Source organism: Gallus gallus, chromosome 14 (genome assembly GCF_016699485.2).
Source record: "Gallus gallus isolate bGalGal1 chromosome 14, bGalGal1.mat.broiler.GRCg7b, whole genome shotgun sequence".
NCBI classification, from domain to species: Eukaryota; Metazoa; Chordata; class Aves; order Galliformes; family Phasianidae; genus Gallus; species Gallus gallus.
The window spans coordinates 11,774,537-11,802,485 of NC_052545.1; the positions used below are offsets into that span (position 1 = coordinate 11,774,537).

General features: G+C 38.9%; 1 protein-coding gene across 1 annotated transcript; it reads left to right on the top strand.

Moving 5' to 3' along the window:
* Positions 1-22,212: 22,212 nt before the first annotated feature.
* Positions 22,213-23,348, top strand: LOC121106782 (E3 ubiquitin-protein ligase synoviolin A-like). Its single transcript, XM_040647603.1, has 2 exons — positions 22,213-22,462; positions 22,648-23,348. The coding sequence occupies exon 2, from the start codon at positions 22,723-22,725 to the stop codon at positions 23,290-23,292; it is 570 nt and encodes a 189-aa protein (XP_040503537.1). The 5' UTR covers positions 22,213-22,462; positions 22,648-22,722; the 3' UTR covers positions 23,293-23,348.
* Positions 23,349-27,949: the final 4,601 nt, after the last annotated feature.

Genomic DNA, 27,949 nt, shown 5'->3' on the forward strand with positions numbered 1-27,949 from the left:
AAAGAACAGCTTGTCTCCACAGTCTATTATAATTACCACCAAACTGCACTGGAAACTTGGCAGTTTTGAATTTCATAACACCCATGACTGACATTCCTAATTAATACTATTGTTTTTCTCCTCTGGCTGAATTTTCTGAGTGCCAACATGAGTAGCATACACAATAAACAGACATTAAAGAAAATAACATCAATGTTAATCTCTAGCACAAATACATCAAATGCCTCAGTGAAGTGCACCGAAAAGGACAGCATTCCTATAAATAATGGATTGTTGCAGTCTGATAATCTTTACCCTCCTACGCTAATAAGATGATAATCTTTCTCCTCCTGTGTCCTTGCCTTTGAATTTCAGTGCTGCACTGGCTAAAGTGCACTACCAGCTCATCTTGTCACACTGCTTTGAAATCTGAAAATGAACAAACCTTTCAAAAGAGGGAAGAAAAATGGCCTAATGACAAATGGTCAAAGGAATGAAATGCTTTGCGTTTTAGTTCTTGATTAATCCCAATGCCAAATTTTTCTTCTTGCTTCTGTACTTCTCAGTAGTTCTAAGGCCAGGAAAAGTCATGTGTATGTGTAGCTCACTGTGGGTACATCTCTGATGCACAGTAGAGCTCAGAGATCTCCAGGGTATCCCAAAGTAACTCCAGAAGCAGAATTTGCATATTTGAATGCAACATCAACACCCAGCTGACAACTGCCCACACTTCATTTATCAGCAGAGCTGGTTTCTATTTCTGCATCGCTCTGTACTGATCAACGTGGACATCACAGCATCATTAAGAATATTAACTGCTACTGATTTCAGAGCCAGAGACTGCATAGAGAGATACCAAAATAATTAATCAAATATAATTACATTTTAGAAATATTATACTTTTTTTTTTTACTTTCCATTTTGAAATAGTGTTTCTGATGTAATAGGAAAAAGAATGAATGGAAGTAGGAAGAGAAAAAAAGCAAGTGGATTTTTACAGGTGAAAACTTATTTGTAAGTGCTGTATTGATGCGGCCTCACAAACTGGTCTCTGAGAACATGCAGGTGGAACCCAAAGCACCCTTCAAGCACATGAAACCCCTAAATTGGAATACACAAATTCACCTTGCCGAGATTTGGACATCACTGTGGTGGCCAAAGTCTGACTGCAAATCAGCAAAGTTAAATTTAATTTCCCACATAGACTTCCAGCACACCAGATACCTTAATGATCCAAACCACAGAGTAGAGACCCTAAAGAACATACAGTACATGTCGATCAAAAATATTTAAATTAGAGTTCTCTAAACATGAATTATATCCACAGCCACTATCAGCATAAAGAAACGCATAGATGGTATACATAACGTGTGCTTTTCTAAGTTGGGCAGCTTTTCCATGCCAGATCCCTGGCAGATCTCCCAGTAAAAAAAATTTGCTAAAATTTTTATATATGTCTCTTTGAAGTCATGATCTAAAAAGAGGTAAATTACACTTTTAACTATTGTGACCCAAAAAGGACTTTGAAGCACTTAAATATAGGCTTAGAGACTTTAGCTTAAGCATTGGATGATGGAAGGATGTATGGAAATCTTACTGTGTCTTAACTCTGCAGACTGCTTTTCAGTTTCTCACTTACATGAGAACCAACAAAAAATCAAGAATGAACAGTGTGATCTGGAAGCGATATTCAGAAATGGATGCAACAGTTGGAGTCTGTTCTTCAATACTCTCCAGTGAAACTGATGTACATATGATTGATAGCAAAATCTGTTCTCTTAGAGATTGAGTAAGAAACGTTTTTTCTAGCCCATGAATATGTTAAAAATATCAGAATCACAGTAAAATGTCAATTTTCAATGCACTGAATTGCTGAATAGCTTTGATATGCTTTTGACTTAAATTTTCATTTTTCTTTAAAATGTCTAAATTGAACTGAAGTTTTAAAATAGAATAATAAAATCAAGTTGAAAAGTGTGCCATTTGAAAGTCTAGGGAAAATACCATAAATGCTTTCACAACTTCACATTTTTCTTTACTTTTACACATTAGGAGTTGGGATAATTACTAGAACAAAACACTGACAATAGAGAACTTAAGTTCCACAAGTTATTTTTTCTTTAAATGACCTTATAGAATTTCAAAATGAAATTTTTAACTTCACTTTTAAGTCACACAGGAAAACAAGGAGCATCACATACACTTAATCCTAATAACCCAGTTATTGATAACCTTGCTAATATCCAGCAAGGTGTCTATCTACAGATTTTGTCTTGAATGCATTTATTACAAGGTTATTCAATTGGTATTTCTTTCTTTGAACACAACATTCAAAGTTCAAAAGCTGGTGTGTGTCATATGTCTTTTTTCATCTGTAATGTCCTCTTCATCAAAGTCTGCAAAGAGCTTGGAAGAGGCTGCAGTCTCCTGGTAGCCTTGTGTTTCATGTTGTGTGGTTTAAAAGAAATGCTTTTATCAGGAAAAGTGTCACAAAATGTCTTTATGAAGCCCTTCAAGTTCTCTGCTTTAGTATCAATACAGCCCTAGAAACATCAGCTTGAATATTTCTCTTTTAGAGCTTTGACAGGTTTGAGCACGTGGCAGTTCCAATGGCCTTGGTCTTACTCTTTTCACCTTGTGACACTTCCTACCCTTATATCTCTCTCAATATTGCCACATCCACAGCCCCATTTTTGGCAAATTTCTCTGAAAAAAAACTCAGTGCAGTTGACAGCAGCCTCTCATTTTTTTGGATATGTACTTCTAAGAGGCAGAGACAGACTGTCCCTTAAGCTGTCTATGGTGACTGGATCACAAGAAGAATGACAGATGTGACACCAGGGACAAAAACATTTTCATAGGGTTCTGGGGAAAATATTTGTAATTCAGAACTGTTTTTGTTTGATTTGGTTGTTAGACAGAAACCCAAACTCTGCGCCCCAGGCTATTGGCTATAGGTCTTCAAGACATCAAAATGGCAAATTCTAATATACATATCTGACTGACATACCTACAGATAACTATGGCACAGTGACTAGCACCCTTATGCAGGGACACTGCAAACAAAATCACCAGCAGAAAACAATGAAGCATAAAAAATATGTCCCTCCAGATGAGCATTGCCATAACTGCCTCATCTCAGTCTCATCCACCCTTGCAAGCACTGCTCATATATTGAGGGTAATTCACAACAATTTACAGATGCTTGCCTTATCAGTTTAGCTTCAAATAGTTAATTTGAGCTTATTTTTTCCCATTGCTTATGTAAAAAATAATGAACCACAGTAAAAACTGTGGTATTTCTGAATACAGAAGACTTGCAATGAGTCCAAGTTCACCCTGCAGTCTAAAGGAAACAAAACAAAACCCAGGAAAATGATATAATGAGGGAATAACAAACTGTAAAAACCTAAACAATAACTACAAAATTGTGCACGTATGCATTACTGCATCCACCCTTCAGGATAATTATGGCCCTTGGAGATGGGAGCCATTATTTCATTTTTATTTTAGATCCAGTGTTCCTGTGCGAATGTCAGTTATGATAATACAGGCTGATGGTCAGGTCTGAACTGTCATCGCTTTCAACAACGTTCCCTGCAGAAGGGTCCATTGTGTGATATGACAGTTCAACACTGCACTCATAATAACGGTGCTTTGGGGAAGGAATGGGCTTTTAAGAATTATCCATTTAATACATCCCTTTGAAAGTAACTGTTTCATAAAGCCTGGAGAGAATTGTGTTGATAGGGATCTTTTTTTTTTGTCTTCTGAAATCAGTGCTGTCATAGGAATTCTAGTTCTTCATGGCTAAGCACAAGGAAAGTAACAGCACAGCTCTCTCTTTTCATGAGAGAGGACCATTAGACCCAATGGGTTCAGCAGCTTGACTGCCCTGAGAGGAAGTAAAAAAAAGCATTCTTGAATTCAGTACCACAGAGATCAATGAGATACAGCTCCTAACATCCACTTGGAAAAAGTAAACCTGTTAGGAACGCCCTAATTAGGATTCTTCTTCTAACTGAAGAACTTTCTGCAAAATCAGGACCACAACCATTAGCAATTGGACCACAGCCTCGATCGCTTTATTGGCTCATTTTAATATGTCCTATTCCACCAAGACTGCAAGAGGCTTCAGCTCACTGCCTGTGCTGATGCACCGCAGTCAGATAGCACTTCAAAAGAGCACCCTATTTAATTTTCACCTACAAGCATTAAAACAACCTTTTAAATTGAATTTGCGATACTCATCAATCCTGGAAAGTAGGGCAGCTATATTAAGGTACATAAATGTGTATCTACATCTTAAAAAAATACATCATGATATGGTAGAAATGCTTTGAAATTAAAGAACAAAATTTCTGCTCTCTCACTCCTGCATCACCCAGTAAATAATCACAAATGGTTGTTAATCTATTCAGTTTGTTAATGGGATCATGCCAAATTCAGGAAAACATTGCAAATAATTATAACTCACAATTCAGCACCCCACCCATTCTCATCTTTTCTCAGCCTCTTTTATTCCTTTTGTTTTTCCCCTCATTGATTGCCAGCTGCTGGTTCAGATGTCATTTCCTGCCAGATGTTTTCATAAAAACCTCAATTAGTATCTAACAGATGAGACAGCTATGGAACCACAGAGTTGCATAGATTTCCAGAGTCCAAAATCCAGACTTTAGACGTATAAGTGACTGAATGAGATTCTGCTACTCCTGACACATTGGTTTACCCAATGTGCATTTCTCACAGGTGAGGATTTCATCTGTATGACTCTTTCTAACTGAAATAAGCCAAAAGTCTACTTTTGTGTTACTACACTTTGTTTTAAAGAAAAATACTCAACCCTGCACAAAAGAAATAAAAAAAGCCAACCTCCTTCTGTTGCTCCTTCCTTCCCAGATATTACAATATGGATGTGAGAGTATCAGAGCATCTAGATAGAGAGAACAGCCAAAGATTCAAGCACAGGCAATCAACTCCCTGCTCAAGGAAGTCAGCAGATCTGCTTAAGTACCAGACTTTACTCTAAGCCACAACAAGGACATAAAACATCACAGTAATAAAAAACTTCTGAATTTATAGGAAAATTAACATAACTAGAATTAAATGAGAGGAGTTGAATATGGAATTTATCTCACAATAATCTATTTTAAACTGCCAGTAGTCCTTTAACTTCCAAATTACCATAGAGCGTGGCCATGTAAGATACTACCTGACCATCCAGCCCTGTACCATTACAATAACAGCTTTAATAAAGAAATCAAGTTTAAAGCATCACCTTTCTCAGCATCTGAGAATACAGAGATAATTAAACCTGATTTTCTTCAAAGCATTCTACCTTCCTAATGAGGTCTAATGAATTCAGCACTGCAGATTTAACAACAGGTGCCTTTACGTTAGGAGGACAAGCTGTACAGACACAAACAGCACCTGCAGTACTTTTCCTCAAGAATGCTAAAAAAAAGGCTTCAGAACTCCCTCCAAAAAACAGCTACCTTGCCAAATACATATAATTAAGTAAATTAGAGTATTACCTAACATTCCCAAATAGCCCATCAGTGGGGCCTCAGCCCTAGCTCTCAAGGATCTGCATCCATCACAAGCACTGATGCACTCCCTCAACACACACGCTTCCCAGCTCTTGGCCTCCACTTAGACTGCTTGATACAGTTAGGTAGGATTGATTTTATCCCTTGTCCTGGGTCTGCATGAAAACCAAGAGACTTGTTAGGATCTCCCAGATGCTGATTTATTGAGGAACATAATGCTTTTCCTGGATCACAACAACGAGTGCTTTCCCTAAGAGGTCACACAACTTTCTCAGTATCACAAAGGAAGCCTAAGAAAGAAACTGATTAGTACCTCAGGCCACTCCTTTATCCCCAAGACCACACTGCTTTTTCTAGGCAAGTGCAGGAACTCCTTCCTCAAAAGAGATCAAAACCAGAAACTGCCAAGGTCATTTCACAGACCTGCAATGACAGCTGACGTAACAGCGAAGAAAGAAATGATGGCAATCCACAAGTTCAGTTATCACCAACCTTCGCTGCCTGTTTTTACATGTTTAAACAAGAAATACCTACACAGTGAGCTATATGTTCTTGAGACTAAAACGTCCATTGTGGTTTAATAAGCAGCTATATGGTCCATTTCTTTTAATGCTACAATACAGAAAGCATGTTCTCCGATGTAATAAACATGCTTGTGCTTCAAATAACTCTCATAATTTCTTTTTATAAAGTTGTTCTCACCATAGATGGCAAAGACTGGAAGGAAGTAAAAATAAGTACACCAAGTTTCCCTATAGAGTAACACACCTTCAGTACCCAGCTGCCAGTCACTCTCCCCCCACACACCTAACCAGCAGGCTCCTACTTGAGCTGTAGGAACACCATAAGCATCAGTAGCATCATGGTCATTGTTCAGTTGCTGTGACACATTTCACTTGCAGCTTCAGGTTTGGAAGGTACAACGGCTGAGTGTGATTAATCAGAGTCTATTTGTTGCAGAAGCTAATGGAAGAAACAGTGCTAAGCATTTTTCAAAAATGAATAATAACCCAGGTACCTGGCACCTGCATGTGAAGTGAAGCATTGCAAACAAATGAGGAGTAATAGAGCTTACTAGGCATATAATGTTATTGTTTTATTAAAAAAAGTGCAGAATAGGCAAAGTAGAAGTAATCAACCTGAACACTTTCACCAACTAAATAACCTTTAAACTTTCTGAAGTCCTATATAACAACATGATTGATTAGCATCTGTATGAGCCTGTAAAGGAGAATGGGACATTTATGTTTCGAAATTATATAAGAATTTTACTTCTACCTTAACTCTGCAAAAGGGTAGAGTCTATCATTCAAGTACTAAGATGCTGAGTTAATGATTTTCATGGCCTGGATCTTGCTATTGTGTTTCCTGGGCTTTTTGAGTACTTGAAGAAATATTATTCAGGTCTTAAGAATTTACCCAATTAGTATCTGGAGACTGACAGGCATTTTAAAAAGAAAATGCCAAATAATTGTTTCCTTATATACACTACATGATTTTTATATGATTTGTAGAGATGCCCAGGATTGTAAATTTCTTCTTAGAACTTGAAACAGAGAGTAAATAAAAGAAATTTTTTAAGGAAACCAAAGCTGGTGCACATGCAGGTGGCAAGTTTACAACAGGACAGCAATACACTGCTCATACAGGTCAGCATTACTAGATTTGATGGGTAAAAGCGTTGCCAATTTGCTGATAGTTCATTTTTGTGGAGCTAGAAAGTTTATTCTGCCACTTGAATAAATCCCACTCTACAAACAAAACAAAAACATTGAAAACTATTGCTAGTTACGTAATACCCAATTAGTTTTTATTTCTCCTATGGTTCCCTGGGAAATAAGATTACTCGTAGACATTGCTTCTATCTGTAATCCTTCTCAGCTCAATGACTTCCTCCTGATGTGTCCTAACATATGGAAGGACTACATGGAGTCTTCTGTGGAAACACTCTTGGTTTACCACTTGATAAAGAACAGGAAAGACCTTGGTCACCAACTCCATCCATACACAATAAATCCAATTTTTAAAGAACTAATTCACAGTATAGATGACAGAGCATTTCAGAAGTAGGATCACTAACATAATATGTAGAGTTCTGAACTATAGTAGAGTCTCAAGACTTCAGAGTCTGACTTTTAGAATGCTAGAGTCAGAAAGTTGAGGGTTTGCGGTTGAGAAGTTAAAGAACAGAAATATTAACGCACTGAAATGAATCACAAATAAACCAAGAACATAACAGAGTTCAGAGAATCACAGAATGGGTTGGGTTGGAAGGGACCTCAAGGATCATCAGGCTCCAAACCCCCTATCACATGCAGGGACGCCAACCTCCACATTTAATACTAAACCAGGCCCAATCCAACCTGGCCTTATACACCCCCAGGGACAGAGCATCCACAACCTCTCTAGGCAGCCTGTTCCAGCACCTCACCACTCTCTTGGTGAAAGAACTTCCCCTTGATATCCAACCTAACTCTTCCCCCCTTCATCTTCAAACGAATTCCCCTTGTCCTGCCATTATCTACCCTTGTAAAGGAGTTGACTCCCCTCCTGTTAATGTTTGCTTAAGTATAAATTCTTAATTTCATGAGAAATAAGATAGTTAAGTTGTATGTTTGTGGGCTTTCTAGCAAACACTACAGTACCATTCTGCTCTGAAAGAAGTGAGATATTCACTAGGCTGCCTAACATTTGGGGTCGTATTTGCATTCAACATACTTCAGATTCTGAAACTGAGAGGAGTGCATGCCTTTGTTTTGAAAAGCAAAAACATAACACTGGAAAACAAAGGAGAAAGACAACTGAATGATGGACTGAGGGATAAACACTGTGCATTATTGTTTATTCAAGCATCTTGAAGCACCAAATAAGGTTTTCCTAATGTCATTACTATGGTGATTAACATCCTTTTGCACACTTAAAAAATCATTCCTGAAATTTAAGAATGAATTGATTTCTCCTCACTATAATTAATTACTCCACACCTAATTGGAGGAAGTTGCATACTTTTTCCTCAACTCCACATTTGCAGAATAGCAGCTTAATTCTGCCTCCTTTCATCTTCTGTTGTAGGCAGCATTAGTAAACCCCATGGTGTCAGAATGATAAAATATCTGCTCCTGGCCTTCTCACTTTATAAAGCAAGCGAGTTCTACCATACTGCATCTCCTCCTCAACATTATGAAAGCGTCTGCTTTTAAGTTTTAAAGAAGGAACTCAGGAGAAAAGACAGGATAGTAAAAAATAATTGCTATGGTTTAACAAGCACAGCCAAACTTTCTGCTGGCTGCAAGGAAAGCTTCTGTGTGGGTATGAGATAGCAGGGGTCAGCTGGGCTGCAGTTCATCAAATAAAGCATTTGAGTGAAAATCTGTATACAAAGTGAAAGAGTAAAAAAAACTGCTAAGGAGATATTGAAGAACTCTATATTTTGATTTGAGAAACTTTTAGGTTTTGTTAAACACTTATTGACAGGGTGAGAAGAGAAACAGTGATTGTGTTCCCCGCTCTACAGCCATAAGCCTTTCATGGTGACATTTCATTAAATAATATAATGACATGAGGCCTACCAATAAACAGTTTTTTCTTTTCATTTTTGATACACTACCCTTGAACATAAACAACACTGGAACATTCTGTACCGCCACTTCCATAATATATATGTAAACAGAGATAAAATAGTGATAAACTACACGTAGTACAGTGAAAAAAATAGGCGAAGTAGCTCTGTGCCCTCACATTTGCAACCACAAAACTTTGGGAGTAATTATTCAGAATTAAAACACTTGGGAATAGTTGCGTCTCCTATGGAAACCTAACAGGACCTATAATAATTTAAGGAAATCCAGATGTAAAGAAAACACTTCTATGCATTGTTAGTGGTATCAATGAATTTTTCTGAGCTAGAAGGTACTCATTTAACACAACTTCATCAAAAGAATCAAATACAAAGTACCATCACTGCACCAAATCAACATTTCCTATCTCCAAGGATCATCTGTCCTCAGTCATTTTGTTCTTTTACTGCAAAACATTAAAAAAAAATAGTATCTCAAGCCTGTATTAATACACTGAAGTGTTTTGTATGCCACTAGAAAACTCTTAAAAATAAAAGATTGGCTTTGAGATCCAACATTCAGTCCCCCATGCACAAAATACTATGTGTAGTGAACTTTCTTCATATGGGTACACCCTTTACGTTAAAGAGATTCAGAAGCCCCCTAGCTACACAGAAAACTGAATTGATTACTTTTTATTATTCATCTTCCAACCTCCACATATTTGAACATCTTAACCTATAAATAAATGCAGCACTGAGGAAATATAATATTCATCTTCTCACTGAAGTCAAGAATCAAAATCTAGTCGTGCTAAACTCCAAAAATCCATGAAGTTCATCACCCTGAGCTGCTTATAATGCAAAGTTACAATGACACGGGTAAAACATCTGGAGAAAAAGCAAATTGCTCTGAACAGAGACTCTGGCAGCAGTTACATTACATTTTAACATCATATCTTACACCTCATAATTAATTCATTGTGTTATCCAGAAATTCAGTAATCCTTTCTCTATGTTGATGTGTCTTCAGACAGTGAAGTCTTCATGTAAGAACGTGTTTTCAGAACCAGACTTCAGCAATGACTGAAAAGACTAAAGGTGCACTATCTAAAGAGCTCGTAAGAACTCATGATAAAGATGATCCTGGATATAAATTAAGGCATAACTGCCCATCCTGAAAACCATTTAGTTTTTGCAGGCTGGGATTCTCTTCCCTCAGCACATTCTCCCCTTGTATTTAAAAAACCACCCTCTGTAATTACAAATGCTCTTACTCACACAAATCTGGAGCTGCACATTTTAATATGGCATTATTTCCTCTTCTAAAATGCTAATTTATTTTAGATAAATAGCATTCTTGTGTCACATGTCAATTTATTCTAAAGGAAATAAAAGAAATGAAAGAAAACAATCAGTGCGCATACTTCTACTACAATAATATGAAATTGCACCTTTTGAAAAGCTTTGATTGTTTCCTTACCATGACCTTTTGCCTTTTTGAATTGCTAATTCAGTTAATGGATTCATTTTGCTCTGAAATTTGCATCATGGAAATTACCAGCCTTACAAGGTCCTCCATGTACAACACAGTTTGCATATTTTTGTTACAAAGGTTGCATTTTACATTGGAAAACAGTAGGATGCCTTAAAAAGGTAAGAATTTAAGACATTACATTAGGGTCAATGGTATAACATAGTGCTTGTTAACTTTTTTTTTTTTAAAGACAACATGAAGTCCTGCATTTAATTTTATTTAGTTTATTAACGAAGAAAATCCAGATATAAGGTTAAGATCATTGCTTTGTCTTCAAGTTTAGTCAAAGACCAGCCAATGTGACTTGCAGACATCGAACCTTGAAGCCATGGTATGACTGTAAGATTTTTCAGTTCTTCATTTGGTTATTCCAAGTAATATATATGTGCATGTGTGGAGTACAACAAAAGTTTCATCTTAAATCTATGGAAATCATTTGGACAAGTTTCCAGTAGACAAATGAAATATGAGTGTCCTTTCCTGTCCTTGAGTTCCACAGCAATTTTTCCAAAGTACTGTTGATACCAAAACAGTCCCCTGGAAGAACACGTTATCTGCTAACCCATTGGTAGCAGCTCCATTTGTGACACTGGCACAGTGAATTTGCCTTTAGAAATTACACTAACCTGCTTATGCAGCTAATCAGAAACTTGGCAACCTCAAGTCACGCTCTAGAAAGTTGAGGTCAGGTCACAGAACTTTACTATAATTACTGGGGTCTTCAGATTTGTTCATTCTAACGAGTGTGTTATATAGGATCACAGTACACAGCTAAAGGGACCAAAAACCACTCTAACAACATGGGCTGAGTAAAGACCTTGCTTCGAGAAATCTGAACTCCACTGGGAAAATAAAGGAGACTTCAGAGGCTTAGACTACAGAGATTCCTTCACAATATGGAGATGCTCTGTTGCAGTTGAATAAAACTGTACTTTCTCATTTAGAACTTGAATTTCAGCTAACCCACATCCTGTCAAAAGTACAGTTCCTCAGAAAAAAAGAAAATCAGGTATCAAGAAGTCCTCAGATAAATCCCTATCAACAAATAAATAGATAAATCAAAGGCAGAAGTAATCAGATGAAAGGGCCACCACCACTGAGAACAGAACTTGTGATCACACTTCATTTATAATGTTAATTTTCACTTACATTTTCCACAGTGGGAAGAAAGCAGAACAGCAATTAGCTTATTTAGACCCTGCATACCAAATCCAGGCCCTTACAACAAAGGTTAAGCCATCATGGATACTTCTCACCAAAACCTCCTCTCAGCTCCTACATTTTCACATAAGCAGGTGAGAGCTGAGTAGCAAACTCAGTACAAGTCACCAAGAAATCAAGTCTTTTCAATACATGATGCTTAAGACTTAAATAGAAGTCGTGTAACTACGCTGAGAGCACACAGAAGAGTTCTCTCCAAAAGCAACTAGAGGAGCAGCACTAGAAATTCCAGTGCCAATGGAAGTTCTGTGATTTAACCCAGCAATCTCTCAAAGATAACCTATTTTGCCAAGCTGGAAGCCCACCCTTCATCCTCCTCACCCTGCCGCAGTTCTGCAGCTGTTAAACAGCACGTGGGGACAATACTGCCCGAGTGGGTCAGGACACAATTCACTGACTGCCTTACATGAAGCAAAGTAAAAAACTCTGATATTGGGAGAAATAATCTCATCACATTGTTTTAGATCTATAAAAGTTAAACAGAAAAACAGACTTTAAAAGACACAGATGAAAGGCCATTTGACTTTCCACCTTTTAACACCAGTCTAAGCTCTGTATTTCCATATGGTGTTTAATTTGAAACAGCAGGACCTCCTTAACTTAATATTTCATATTTTTCTAAAAACAAAAACGTTTGCTTTTTACTTTACAATTCAAGAGAAGAAGAGACATGCAAGAGGAAAAACTTTTCATGAGCTTAAAAAAACAAATTGACATTAGTTTCAAAACCTCACGCAACCAGTGAAGCAATGGCTAAGATTAGCTACAGTATATGATTCTAACTGGAGTTCAGTACATTAATAACATTTACTATTTATCCTGGCATTCTGGAGGAATCAATTAATTTAACAAGTAAACAGCCACTATGAATAACAGAACAGATTTTCAATGTAGATACATATACAGAGCTAGCAGAAGCTAACAGAGAACACCCTTAACTGTGGTGCAGCATGCTGTCATTTTTCTCCCTACGTATTTCTCTTCTACACTACTGCTTTTCATCTCAAAACTTTCATCTTACTGTACCTGACCTAAGACTGCTTACTTTGTAGGCTGGATTCATTCTAAGCCTGACGTAGCAAGACATCCCCCCTCTGAGTGGCTATTCCAGCCCATTTCACTGCTGTAAAATACCTTAAAAAAAAAAAAAAGATCCTGCAATAATGATTTTTGTTCCACTACCTAATTTTTTATTTATTTATTTATTTTTTTAAGTTTTCCTTTTGGTTTCCATTCGATATTCTAGTTGCAGGGAACAAACTTTCCAGCAATGTTAGATTCATGATTCTAATCAGCAAAACAAGTGTCTCAAAGCAGGTATTTTAAGTTTTCTCGGAGACAATGGAATACAAGATCACCATCATTCGCTGCCATAAGCATTTTAATGGATCACAGAATGGCCCGGGTTGGATGGGACCTCAAGGATCATGAATCTCCAACCCCCCCCACCACCGGCAGGGCCACCAACCTCCACATTTAATACCAGACCAGGCTGTCCAGAGGCCCGTCCAATCTGGCCTTGAACACCCCCAGGGATGGGGCATCTGCAGCCTCTCTGGGCAGCTGTTCCAGCACCTCACCACTCTTATGGTAAAGAATTTCCCCGATATCCAACCTAAATCTTCCCTCCTTCAGCTTAAAGCTATTTCCCCTTATCCTGCTGTTATCTATCAACGAGTTGACTCCCCTCCTGTTTATAGGCTCCCTAAATAGGATTAGACTTTTTTTTATGTCCAAGTTCATTGCACTTATTCCAGTGACTCCATTTATTGCTGCACATGGAAGGTGCTTTGGTATTGCACAGTAAGTAAAACACCCACCCTTTGGCATATTCCTTTTGGGTCTCACAGTTTAACTATGCTCTTTACCTCTACTTTTACAATTTTTTTTTAAAAAAAACCAATTTCAGATGCTTGAGGCCTTGATAACAATTACAGAAATATTTAACCTAACTTGGGTTGACAACATTTCTCATCAGCAACAGCTATACATCACTATAAAAATTAAGCAGCAAGATCACCAATGTGAGATCTTTGGTAGCTTTGAAATGATTGACAACTGTGGCATTAAACAGATATTTAGATACACACTGTAATCCTTAACTATTGGCCCATGAGTTTCTGTATGTGTACATGTATACCAATATAAATTATTTATTTCATTGTTCTGTATGAATTTAAAACAAAACAGTAGCAACACAGAACCTTGTATTCCCACATTTACTGTTCTCATCTCCATCCCATTGGGATGAGGGTGAGCGTGGTGCTGAGCCACTTGCTCAGTTCCATCACTTAGAAGTTATGAATAAATCCATAAGCGTTTACTGTCTCCTGTTTTCACCATATAACATGTCATACAGATGGGAAATAAAAGGCTTTTTAGGTGGTACAAGAAAAAAATTGACCTCATTCCTGCTGTCACTGGATCCTTCCAAACTGATTAAGAAGATCCAGACAGGAGTCAAGCAGACAGTTAAAGCGTTTCTCTTTCAAGAGAGTACAGAAACAGGAAGTATCATTATTAACAGATCTTTCTTCTGCTGAGCCAATGTTCTATATTCAAAGGAGCTTCTTTTCTACCTTTATCACAGATAGCCTCTGTCAGATAAAAGAACTGCAAAAATGGATCTCAATGAAATTCACCACAAAATACATTTTATGCATACTAGAGACACCAGCAGTGGCATATTTCTAACACAGTATTTGGCTTTATAACGCAAAACTGGAGGTAAACATAGTATTACCACTGTCAACCAGTGTTCTTCTTTTAATTTATCAGAAATTAAATCTAATACCAAAAGAAGTCCAGAAAAACTGCTACTGACTAATGATGATGGTCCAACTTGTGCTCCGAAGGAAATCCTTGGGATCCTCAGCGGGAGAACTTTTCTCTGGATAAAGATTGTGAACTAAGATTTCCAGCAAAGTGTCAGTAGATGGCATCCTGTCATCACACTTCAAACAGAGTTCATCACGACTGTCACTCCTTCGTGACAAAACAGTACACATACTGAAGACATTTCAATTTACTGTAACTCCTGAAATACTGTCTTTACTGTGATGCTCTATATACTGTTCTACTGCAAGTCAATTAAAACTGAAGAAAATCCATATTCACAGGTTGCCTGTCAACACACATACATACAAATTTGAAAGTTGCAAGACTGACTGTTAATTAAAAGGACTACTTTTTTTTTAGAGTTGTACTTAAAATTTAATCTCAGATTGTGAATACACTGAACAATTCCCTCTTGTTTGCCAAACTCCAGTATGTAGAACTACCAAAAACTGAATAATACTAAAGCAAAAGGCATTTTATTTTCCCCGTTGCATTTTCTCCAGCTCCCATAGGGTGGCTTCCTTGATTTTCCAACTAAAAGACATGTGAGACCACAGCTCGCTGAGAGCCTTCCCATATCAGCTTACCTTCAGAGATAAGCAATGCAAAGGAAAACTAACTTTTAAGTTCACTCCATAGATGCCTTCACTGCTTATGTCTTCCCTTTGCATTTTGAGCTGCTGTCCACCCCCAGTTTCTCTTCTCACACCAAAATGATAAATATTCACAAACTCAAAATGATCTTCTATCAAACTTCACCTGCCATCAGCTCTCTCACTCATACCTGTTGGCATTTCAATTTCTAGCTAGTTAGTAGCTGATTGCTTACCTTTATTTTATTTAGACTGACATTTAAACCCATAACTAAAGCACAGAAGAACTGACAGTAAAAGAAGGCTGCTATGAGAACAATGCATAGCTTAGTATCTCTACTACCATCCAAGAAAAAAACAGTGAAGTTTATAATACAACAAAAAATTAAGACATCAACATCTGTCAACATAACACAGAACTGCTTTTCTAAGAAGAGCTACAACTTGCTGCTATTGGCCAAACAAAACTTATGATTCAGTAAAGTTTGCACCTCATTTAATAATAATACACCCAATGGAAGAGAACACACGGGCGGCTCTGGAAGTAATGCCTCCTATGTTATGTCAGTACATAACATCAGAAACTACACTGCAATGCTGACAAAGCTGAAGGCTCCAACTTTACAGTTAGGCCAGAGAAGATGACCACCTTCCTCTTGCAACAGGAAAGCCCCAGGCCCCAGCCTGAATACCACGGAGCACATTGCCAGCCTTGGCTGGACTGTCCTACCACAGCCACAGCATAGCTTGGATTTGTGTATCAGCACAGCAATGGATACTCACAACATGTAAAACATGACTACATTAGCCATCTCAGGTAAAGTTTTGACCCAATTCTGAATACAGGGTGCATTTACTGTAACTAACAAAATACTCTTAGATCCACATGATAGAGATGTAAAAAAAAAAATCCTACTATGCAGCAGTTGTATACATCAGGTAAAGAACTTAAATCAAGCAAGATCAGTTTTAAATCATCAGGAGATTCCTGCACAGTATACTTTCCCCTTCCGTCCTGTGCAAAAGCTTTTCCACACAGACTGCAATGATTTTTAAGGCGCAGTTCTGGTTTGGGTTTCTTTCAGTTTTATGCCTTTCCCTGATAGTGACAAATCTTAATATCTTATTAAGCTTTCATCTGTTTTTTTTCCTTTTTTAATTTCTTTTGTTTTCCAAGGAAAAGGCTCCAAAGATGCATTTAGTTTTAAAGAAACCTAAAATTTCAATCTTTTTTTCCCCCCACATGCCATTATCTTCAGCTAATAGATATCTTTCTCCAAAGAAGCAATATAGATAAGCTAACTTCAGGTAGCTAGCACATTTCTATTCCGATCACAGGCAGCAATTCTTGCAGCAATTTTATTTCTCAGCAAAAATCATTATTGTCCCTATTGAATTACCCTGAAGAGTCTTATTTTACGCACAGTATCTTCTCTCAGCATTTCTTGATTAAGAACATTCTTACCAAATATCAATATATAGGCATGAATTTTAAGAGATAGAGACTGGGGATAAAGCAAAACCTTCTTAGTAAAAGGCAAACCTTTATATAAGCTAGAAATTTTACAACAGCTTGGAGTATGAAACCAAATACACATGAAGCATATATCACTTGGAGAAAGTATATCAGGCATAAAAAAATATTACAGAAGCCAAGCCCAAGTATACACCTATACAGTCTGACAGTCAGTAGCTTAATGATATCCAAAAGCTTCCCAACAGCCATGTTTTCTTAGCTCCACAGTCCTGATTGCTTGATGAGACTTAACAGCCAAAGATTTTAAAAGGCACACTTGGCTTCCATATATATTGGATTGTTAAACTATCTATTAAGTAGCTATACATATCAAGAAACACCATACTGGATAGGTCTGATTCACCACTGAGTTCCCACTGTAGGTAGTTCTGCATCACTAACTCTCATCACTCCAATGAAGTCTCCATTTCATAACAGAAGTGAATTTCGTGTATAAGTTTCCGCTATATTAGATTCCCATACAGGTTCTGTCATCAAGAGCAGAAAAAGCAGACAATTACAAAGAAAAAAAAGAAAGAAGTTACCAACTAGGTCTGGAAATCAGCATTTCAAGCTCTGGAATTGGGGAATCATTCACTAATTTGTTCTCAGCTCCATTTGAATTCTTATCTGTCAACCCTCCTTCTATTACCAGATTGTTCTGTAAGCAATGATCATGCAACACACTTGAAAAATCTTTGTGTTCCCTCTCATCGATCACAACAAACAATTTTCCAAGCAATGAGAAAGACAGTGTGATTTCAAGAGAAATACGCTTAGCACTTAACTCGTTATTTTTGATGCCATGATTGTGTGGCATCAGAAATATCACGGAAAATACAAAGCCCCTTTGTCTCTCCATCACACCCCTTCTCATCAAATCAAAGTGTGGTGCTCCAATCTACCTCTAAATCAGTAATTAGCAAAAAACCAGAATTAAAGGTTTGTAAATTACTAAGGCTCAAGCAAGGCAACTGAAATTCTGTTTTATAGGTACTTTCAAATCTGATAACATCTTCTTACAAGCAACAGCAACCAAGAGATTAAATCATAAAGTAAAAAAAAAAAGCAGACCTTCCAGGTTCAGTATGGCCAAGAAATTCTATAAAGCCACCCTCCTTTCCCTTCTCTCTGTCTTTTTTTTTTTTTTAAGGGAAGAGAGAGATTTCCCAATTAAAATGATAGATGTCTAAAGAGAGTTGTCCTGCACTGGTAATCAGATCATACTCTCTTTGAGAAAATACTTTCAGATGAAAAACACACCACAAACTACTTCTTTAAAAGGTTTGCTTTCCACAGATATAAACCCAATTCCAATGCTAAGACAATAAGCACAGGAGTTGCAAAGAATAAGCCTTTGCCTCCCACAGTATTACTTTAGAGCTTGTCAAAAGTCAGCTTGTATGAAAAAGACTAACTTTTCAGTTCCTGTTAAAGCTTACGAAAGCAGTTCTAGTAAGAGGAAGTATCAGATCAGAAGGACTTACTGAAATAAGCTATTCTTCCAAACTTAGTATATGGGGGGGGGGGGGGGGGGGAAGGATTTGATCAAATCATCATTCAGATAAATGAAAAGCTTTTTCCTTTTGTTTCAGTCTTTTAAGATATTTCTACACTTACATTAACGTGAGCAAACATCAGTTTCAAGCTGAAAGACAGTGGTCATTTGGAGGAAGTCCAACTACCACCTCCTTTCAAGATGTTTTAGATGCATTTTTTCCCCATGCTATTTCTGATGCCACAATGTTTAAATTCATTTCTCAAATTACATAAATCGTGCCCACAAATAGGAAAAAAAAATAGGCTTGCCAAAAACAACTTTGTGCATTTCCTTATTCTGACACAAATCCACATTCCTGCAACCTCAAGTCTGAAGGCATACCATACAGTCAAGGAGGAAAAAAAAAAATAAAGGAAAGTGTACAAGTAATGCCAAGTCAGTAGCAAGCATCATGCAGCCTTTCCACTTGGAAAAAGCCTATAGCATTACATCAGTATTTTATAGAGACAAAATGAGAAAAGAAACACTGAATTCCATTATTTTTTTTAAGTCACAATTCTGACTACGTACCAATCAAGACTGGAGAAAACAAAACCGCCTAAATACAGTATATAGGGCACTCCTTACAGACTGGAACTTGACCGCAATTCACAATGAGGTCTTTGATAACAAGTAAAGCTGCATATCACATCCCTTTGAGAATCAGGCCTGTAACTTCTTAGCATAATTTTATGGTACACCTATTCCCTGTCAACTAGTAGTGCGATAAATGAAAAGACTAAGCGCAATACAGGGATGGACTACATTATTTGCATCAATGAAGTCAATATAAGGTACTTCTTGCTTCAATTCTATGCAGTTTTCCAGCAAACAGTGGCATTCCTGTTGTCAACTCTGTGGTCTTGCATGCTACTGAACTTGTCTCAGTTTCTGCTTTTTAATTTGATATCTATCCTCAGTAGGGGACATCATTACAAAATGTAATGTGGGGGGCAGGTTTGCACCGGTACCACACCCTGCAACTTATTCAGATACCTTCCTCCTCAGCACAATAGCAAGACAACCTGAAGCCATATCTGCATTTTATGATGCTGACAGTAGCACACCAGATAGACTGATAGAGCTGTCAGTGAACTTCTATTTCATGACTCAAATCAGTGCTATTCTGTTTGGGAGACAGATCTTGGCTATAATATTCAACAGCATTTAAACCAATTCAACCACAAATTCACTTTTCTACATCCCATGTTTGCACCCAAAAAGGAACTTGAAATCTACAAACTGTCTCAAACTTGCAACGTTTCACATTAATGATGCTCTCATCACCTGTAATAATCCAGGGCACATTGAGACAGAGAATAAAAGGAAAAAAATATCAAGGGCAAAGGTGATTTTTAGATGAGCAGAATTCCAACAGAGCCAAAACTAACCTGAGCCTGTTAAGTGGGGCTGGAGTCCCTTCCCAACAGAGCCAGACACCTGGTCTGGACCCACCAAGGTCTGCCAAACACCAATCTCCTCCTCTTCTGTCAGGAAGGCTGAAATAATTGCTCATTCTCTACAGCTGCATTAATGGCATTCAGGTGCAGATTTCTGATGGCCAAAGAGATTAATTCCCCTCTCACAACCCCAGGATGATCACAATGATTTTCATGTATGCGATACTTTCCTGTACACTATTCAAAACAAAGCAAAAATAAAAAAAACCAGTGTATTTGCATTGACATTTGCTCTCATGCAATATGAGATAATAATAGCTCATATGCTCAAGTTCTACAAAGTATTAGGCCACCAACAAATCATTTAGCTATACACTTGCCTAGGAATTTACAGGAAATGGAAATAATTTTCTTTCAGCATTGCAGCAACCATAATGGCACAATAAAAGAAAAACACTCTCTCTCCTAGAATTAGAGTTAATGATCCTTTCGGTGCTTCCTACAGGTAATTCCTTGTAGTTCCATATTTTCATGAACATCTGTATTTGAGATTATTTCTATTTGGCACTCAAAGATGGAATTGCAGCAGCCATTTACAGGCTGTTATCGAGGCCAACTGTGTTACAACAGGCAGCTATGCTGCCAACACATCGGTCTTACCTGAAGTTTTAGACTTCGCTCTGCACTTATAGGAATCACGAAACAGCATTAAAACACTCTCTATACAAAGCTTAGAACACACCTTCCTCCCCACTCTTCCAGATGAAACTTAAAAGTGAACATCAACTCACAGACATTACAAACCATTCTTCTGCCTTTCATGTGAAAAATGCATTTTGGTAGTCTTTCCCCACATTAGGAATCTTAGCAACTCCCCAGGGGATGAAAAGAGTCAATGCAAGTAAGATGCTTTTTTTTTTTTCCTCCTTGGAACACTACTACTTCCAGCAATTTATTTGACTGACTGTGCCTTCCATTACCATGTAAATTGTTTCAGGCTGAAGGAAAAAAAGTATTAATCTCCCCTCAGTAAGTCATAAAATAAAGAAATCAATTTCAAGGTCAATTTAGTCTAAATAACACCTGCTGCCCTTTTTGTAACATGCAGACTCCTCTGAAACACTAAGTTACTGTCTATAGAGGCATCAATATGTGATGTTTCACATAAATCAAGGTAACACATATACAGGATAGACTATTTTAACCATACATCTGAGGCTTAAGAGAGATTCAGAACAGATCACTTGTCATCACAGAACTTCAACATAAGCATGAAGCTCTTGTGTGAATAAGGGTCTGAATTTGAAAGAAGCTCTTCTCTTGTGAGATTGCTGATACCTGGATACTGACGTGCAGGAAGGGTTCAGACCCAAAGGATGGGCCTCAACATCCTTACCTTATTGAAGTATAAAAACACAAGAAGCAACAAGAAATGTTTTCTACTGGAAAGCTTAAGATTTCTTCCAAAACGAACAACTTCAGAAAGGAGAACATGTGACAGTTTCTCACCTTCTTGCAAGAAGGGAACCTTATTAATTGAAGAGAGAAAGAGTTGGTCTTTTTCAGAAAGAGCTCAATTTCTCTTCTAACTATTCTTAATAGGTTTCCATGGTAGCAGAAGACTGCATTTGATGGCTCTACAGATTCTGTACCTTTACAAAACCTTTTCAGAAAAGTTTGCTTTGAACTCTTCAACGTCCTGCACGTTAATAGAGAAGTTAAAACGAAAAGAAGGGAATTCGTGAACTGGTTAATGTATTCCCCCCAGCATGATAATTCTTTCTCATAATCTTAAGACAACCGATTGTCCTATTCCATGTGAAAAATCAAAGCCGTGTTGGTACATGATTAAATAAAATCACCCAGATGGAGTAATTCCGAGGTGCCAGGGAGTCAACAACAACAGCTATCAGGGACATAAAAAGGTGATTTCATATCAGGAACTGCCAACATACTGACAGATACGAAGAGATTCAACATTTACACCAAGTGAGAGACATTATCATGCATATCCTATAAAATTATCAGTATTCATTTTGAGGTGGAATGGTCCTCACTGCAAGAGAATCCAGCAGAAAAATAAACAGAAGTGAGGGAGGCCCATTCAAGAACCCAGCAGATTAGCCATGGAGAGAAACAAAGGGACTCAACAGAAACAGGGTCATTCAGGAGCCTAAAGGAACCCAAAGCAACGCTAGCATCACAGATGCACATTGGAATGCTTTTCTCAACAAGAAATTCTCCTTCTAAGAAGCATCAAAACTCTGAACAATGGAGAGCTGGAAGGAATATAGAGCGACATTTCTTGAAGATGAAGCAACACAAGAAGGAACCACGAATACCAATAAATAGGTTTACTCTAAGGGATTTTTATCCATTTCCAATGCCTTAAACAAAGATTCACAAAGCGGTTTGGAAAGAAGCTTAGAGCTCATCTAGCTACAGCCACCCAACAAAGTCATGGTGCGTGACATCACCAGGCAATGGACTGTGACCTCACAGACCTCCACTGCTCACCCTCAGGCACAGCAGAGCCTGGCCCAGTTGAGCTTGTTCCTGGTGTCTGGCTGAGCACGTTGGCGAGGTCTAGAGACCCAGCGAAGCGATCTTGGTTTGTGCTGTGGGGCTCTGGGAGCTGTTCTCAGTGCCCACCCCCACAACATTGCCTGTATTTCCCCGGCCCTGCTTGGATCAGGCAGCCGGGTCCCAAGAAGCACGCTCGAGGCAGCGGAGGTGAGAGGTGGGGGGACACTTCCCTGGGGAGGCCATGGGGCTCAGGGAACTGCTATGGCTGCTTCTGCAGCCTGACCCGGGGCCAGCAGGGAGCGGGGTGGGGAGGCCTTCCTGCTGAGGGACCGGGGCACAACTGCTGCCTGCCCCTGGACACACACACTGACTGCGGCCTCTCCTTCTTGCAGCATTCAGAGATCACTGCAGGACTGCAGCAAGGGGAGCCGATTTCCAGCTCCAGCTCCCCAGCCCAGAACGGGGCCATGCAGGAGGCGTTCTGTGCCATCTGCCGCGATGCAACACCTGACACCTTTGTGGTGCCCTGCGAGCACCACTTCTGCCTTCGTTGCATCCTTCAGTGGACCCTAAGAAAATTCACCTGCCCGCTCTGCAGGAGGCTCATGAGCACCATCAACTTTTCAGTGCGGGCAGATGGCTCTCTGCCCTGTGTCATCACGCTGCCATCCGAGTACGAGGCAGAGAGCCACGACACAGCCTCCCTGTGGGACATCGCCACCCCGCCGCGCCCCACTCCACCGGGCAGCCCTGCGGGGCACGGAGAAGAGGAGCTCCCCGCCACGTCCTACACAGCTCCCGGGGACGCGGCCGCCCATCCCACCCGTACGCCCGTCCCCGGGGAGGCGGAGGAGCCCCAGCGGGAGCCGGAGCAGGAGGCAGCACCGGGACCTTCTGCCCAGGGCCGCAGCCCCACCGCTGCCAAGCGGGGCAGGGACCGCTCAGCCCGGGGGTCCCACCGCCCCAGGAAGAGGAGGGCCCGCAGCGCCCGGGGCACTTCGCAGCCCTGCAAGAGGCCGCCCCCGCGGCACCATTAGCAGGGCTGCATCCATCTTTGTTATTAAAAAAGCATGGAAAACCACACAGCTATTGCACAGACTATGCCTCAACCCTACTCGTAGCTCAGGGTACGTGGCGCTGCCAGGAACGGGGGGGTGGTGTTCCTGGCCATTGGGCACAAGTGCTGGGGTTCAGTGGTCCCTATGAATGTTCTCTCGGGCCCTGCTGCTGTCACCAGGGAGCGAAACTCAGCACTGCCCTCTGCTCCCCGGGAGGAGTCGCAACCACCAGAATCTTAGCTAAGAAACCAACTTTAGCTATGTGGGACACTCAGAGGAGCACAGCCAGTCTGTAATTCTACAGAAAACACCATCACACAGCATATCCAGCAACTCTTGCTTTGCACCAACTCAAAGTAAACACTAAGCCAGAAGCTCTATAGAAACATACACCTGTGGTACTCCATCACTAGAACATACCATCAGGTATTACCGAACTCACGAACACTCCAACAATTTCTGTAACAGAATTTAGAGACAAAAATTCACACAAACCAATACATTCCAGCTGCTTTCCCAACCATGGAAAGAGTTCTTTTATGTCCTGCTCACAAAGGAGCCAAATTGGTTCTGACAGGCTCTTGGCAATACCAGGCAAAGCACTCCCAGGCAGACCAAAAGTAACATACAGAAAGAAGCACTGAACTCACCCAACTGGTGATAGGGATCTCTAGCCACACAGCAGTCCCCCAGGAAGCAGCCAACGTCCATGAAATGCTCTCTACTCTGAAGCTGACCTTCATATGAACCGTGGGGGGTCCCAACCTGAGCCTATCCCTTCTGGTCACCTGGGGAGCACAGGTGCAAACCATCTGCCTCTGCTCCCCGGGCCAGCCACACTGCTTCACCAGGTGCTCAATCACCAGTTCAAGCTGTTTCCTAATGGTTCCCCTGCATTCTAAGGCATCATTTTTGATCCATTCAATAGTTAAATTCAAACACGCATGCAGTTAGAGATGAACTGGTTGGGGTTTTTTTTTGCGTTCCCTTTTTTCTACTATAAATACACAGAAACATTGAAAAACTATGATCCCTTTTTCTGTTGGCACACCACTGTGAAGGCCAACCAACAGGCACATCACTTTTCTTCTGTTCAGTAAGCTATGAACTGCATTAACATCAAGAAAGATACCTCACGAGCGTTTGGATAAAAATAACAGCTACAGAATAAAATTACCTTGACAAGTAAAATTCTGATTCCAGCCTCAGTTGGAAATCCATCACATGATTTTCTGTTTGTTTATTTCCAGCAAAAAGCCATCTCAAGAAGAACCTTCAACCTACACAGATAATTAAAGTTCAATCTGCCTGGCTATCCATTGGTTTTTAGTAGACACTGAAACAACTATATGGGTTCTGAGGACCAAGGAAGGCTCTTTCTGCAGGTCTCCAAACTTCCAGTGGCTCACACAGTACAATATGAAGATAAGATGTTGAACTCAAGTCCACTCAGGATACACAATTAACTAGCAACTGAAAGAAGCTCTCTAAAACATTTACAAGAAGAAAAGCAGCAACATGACCAAGCTCACTGCAGAGACACAGCTGAACTACATATAACTAATTAGATCACAGAAAAAAAAATGGAGTAGTTGGATTAGGACTGAGCAGTGATTGTGCAGAGACACTCTGAACAACCCTAGTACATGCAAACAACAGCTGACTGTCATGAGCATAAATAAAAGAAATCAGATGAAATGACTTTGATCATTGAAATTTCCCATCTATAAAAAGCAAACCAGAAATTTAGTCTATCCGCAGCCTGATCAAGTGAGACACATTGTAAACAGTAAAGGAGAAAAAAGTCAAAATCTAACCAATAAAATACTTACTGCCATGTGATCCATGTCCACTGCATGCACAGAATAGCTACTAAAGAGCCCTCAGGAGGAAAACACAAACACACTGAGTACTAATGAGGAATTTCACAGTCTGCCATTATATGTTTATTTAAATTTCAGTGTAGCATGCATGCCAATATGGGAAGAAGTAGAATAAAAGGTCAATAACACCAGGAAATAATAATCTAATGGATAATAATTTGTATATTAAGCAAATATTATTTTAAAACATTTCCTCAAGTCAATGACTGTTTAACTCTGCCCAGAGTCAGACTGCAGATAGGATAATTCTCCCTTTCTGCAACAGTAAACCACCAGATGGGATTGCCAGCTATTTGCCTGTCGTGACAACTGTGGCACGAACACCAGGAAGTTAGGACAATGGAGATATCCCCTAGTCCTGCTAATAACCATAATTCATTCTGTAGTTTGAACTTATGTTGAAACACTGTTCATCTATTTTATAACATGCTGGAGAGACCTACAAATGGAATTTGCCTTATTTGCGCCATGTGCCAGAGCACTGTCTGATCAAGGACACTGTCCTACATCAGTTCTATTTCCTCCTGTCTACACTGAGGTTGATAAGAAAGCCTAGCAGACCTTTTTGTTCTGATGGAAATAATAGTAGTAATAAGAATTAGTTTTGTTTCTGTCTTCACCCCTGTGTTGGGACACAGTTTATTTTCTTCATAGTAGCTCATATGTTGCTATGTTTTGGATATGCAATGAAAATACTTCTGGTAACACACCAGTGTTTAACTTGTTGATATCGTCACCCAAATACGTTACTCTCAAAATATTCTGCTCCTGCTCTAATGTGTTTATCCCCTTGGCTTTTACCAATTTTTACTTATTTGCTGAGGAATCCTTTCCACAGTGCTAATTACTTTCCCTTACCAAGGCATGCTATCAATATGTACTCACAGAACTAAAGCCTAAGACCGAAAACTCTGCTTTCTCTTCTTCCCAGAAGGTTTCAGTGTGATTCTTTAGAAGAATCAGAGAATTCTTCTTCCACTTATAATTCCATTTCCTGTTTATACTCAGAAAAATATATTTAAGAAAAATACTGTTTCCATTTCAACTTATTTTCCACCATTTTGTAACTAATACTGATCTATAATGTAATAGAAAAAGAAGCTTAAAATGAATAGCATGTCCAAATGAGACACTGAAACGATCTTTTTATTTTTTTTCATTTAAGTGGGAATGCAGTTTTCCTTCACTTTTTGCCCAGAGTGAAATGTCAGTGAAAGTGACTTTTCAAACCAGCTCTAATTGTAACTCACTACATGGCACTTGCATTTAAGGCATCTTCAAATTTCTGAAAGCTCCTGTGGGGAAGTTTTATACACTTTGTCTGGTGCAGTCATTAAAATTGGATGAAATCATTCATCAAAGAGGAGAAAGACCAGAAAAAAACCAAAACACCATGAAAGTGAAAACAGATCCATGATGTTTAGTAACTTTAGTCAACTCAGTTGACTAATAAAGATATGAGCAGGGCACATGAAACTTCTTTCCCTCAGGTTCCTGTTTATTGATGGGACAAAATATAGGAGACCTGCAGCAAAATTATCCCGACTTAAATGATCTCAATCTGTTCTCTATCGATTTTTCTTACATAGCAGTAAGTTTTGATTAACTTTAGTAATAGCAGTGACTGCTTCAGAATGTCTTGAATTGATCAGACATAAGGATTTCCTATTAAGCAGAAATTAAAGACATATTTCTTCCAGTATCACAATTAAAAAGTGCCTCCTTCTTTGCAAAGGTATAAATGAAAAAAACTCAGTGCTCCACTACCCATTTTGTTGACTTGGAAGGTCATCGGGACATGTGTTCCAAATGGGTGATCTAAACACAATGGTAATTTTTTCTGCATCAACATATTCACAGCAGAGTGTCGTCCATAGGTTGCACGGCTCATCTTGTAGCAGGTACCAGAAGTTACCACATGTATAGGAAGTGGAAACTACAAAACACTAACAAGAACCTACCACCACAAACCAAAGAATGAAACTAGAAACATGTAGGCAAGGCTTTGGGAGTAAAAGGTACCACAGGATTCTTCAGTGCTGCGTTAATGTGTCAAATAAACATCTTCAAAAGCATTTTGTCAGTCTGATAATGCATCAAACTAGCTAATTGGAAATATTTTACCTCTTTGGAACTGTACATTTTTGCAGATGCTGCAAATCTACAGTTCTTAAGTGAAGTTCAAAAGGATTATGTACTTTCCAGTAAGGAAGAACTACATAAAGGTAAAAGATTACATTGCTAATAAAAACATGCAGAGTCAGCAAACAAAAGATCAATTGCCTCAGTGAACATACATCAAACTCTTAAGAACCCTCCTTATAGGTAAAAATATGTGTTTGACCTTTTTTTTTTCTGTCAGCTTGTATCAAATTAAGCATATTAATAACAGAAAAAAAGTGCCATTTGACTGGTTGCATTAGCCAGCAATATTACTGTTTGGTCCACTTTCCTGCATTTCCAAACTGATGGCTGCTTATTAGAGCTAGTAATGTCTATTTAAAGAGAAACCAAATACTAATCCTTTTACTTAGGCTTCATGGCTGCATTTGTTTCATTCTGGCCTTTAAAAATCCCTGGAAAAATGTAATATATTCACAGTCTTTGTGAAACCAGTGCAAAGAGATACCAAACAGCTTGCAAAATCGAACTTCTTAATGCTGATAATTAAGAATCTGTTTGGTTAAGCACGGAAGAGATGAGAACACAATTTCTTCTTCACTGTCTCCAAGAATCCACCTAATAACTACCAC

What these genes read in the sequence shown, in the direction of transcription:
- LOC121106782 (XM_040647603.1), top strand. Translation starts at nt 22,723, where the DNA reads ATGCAGGAGGCGTTCTGTGCCATCTGCCGCGATGCAACACCTGACACC.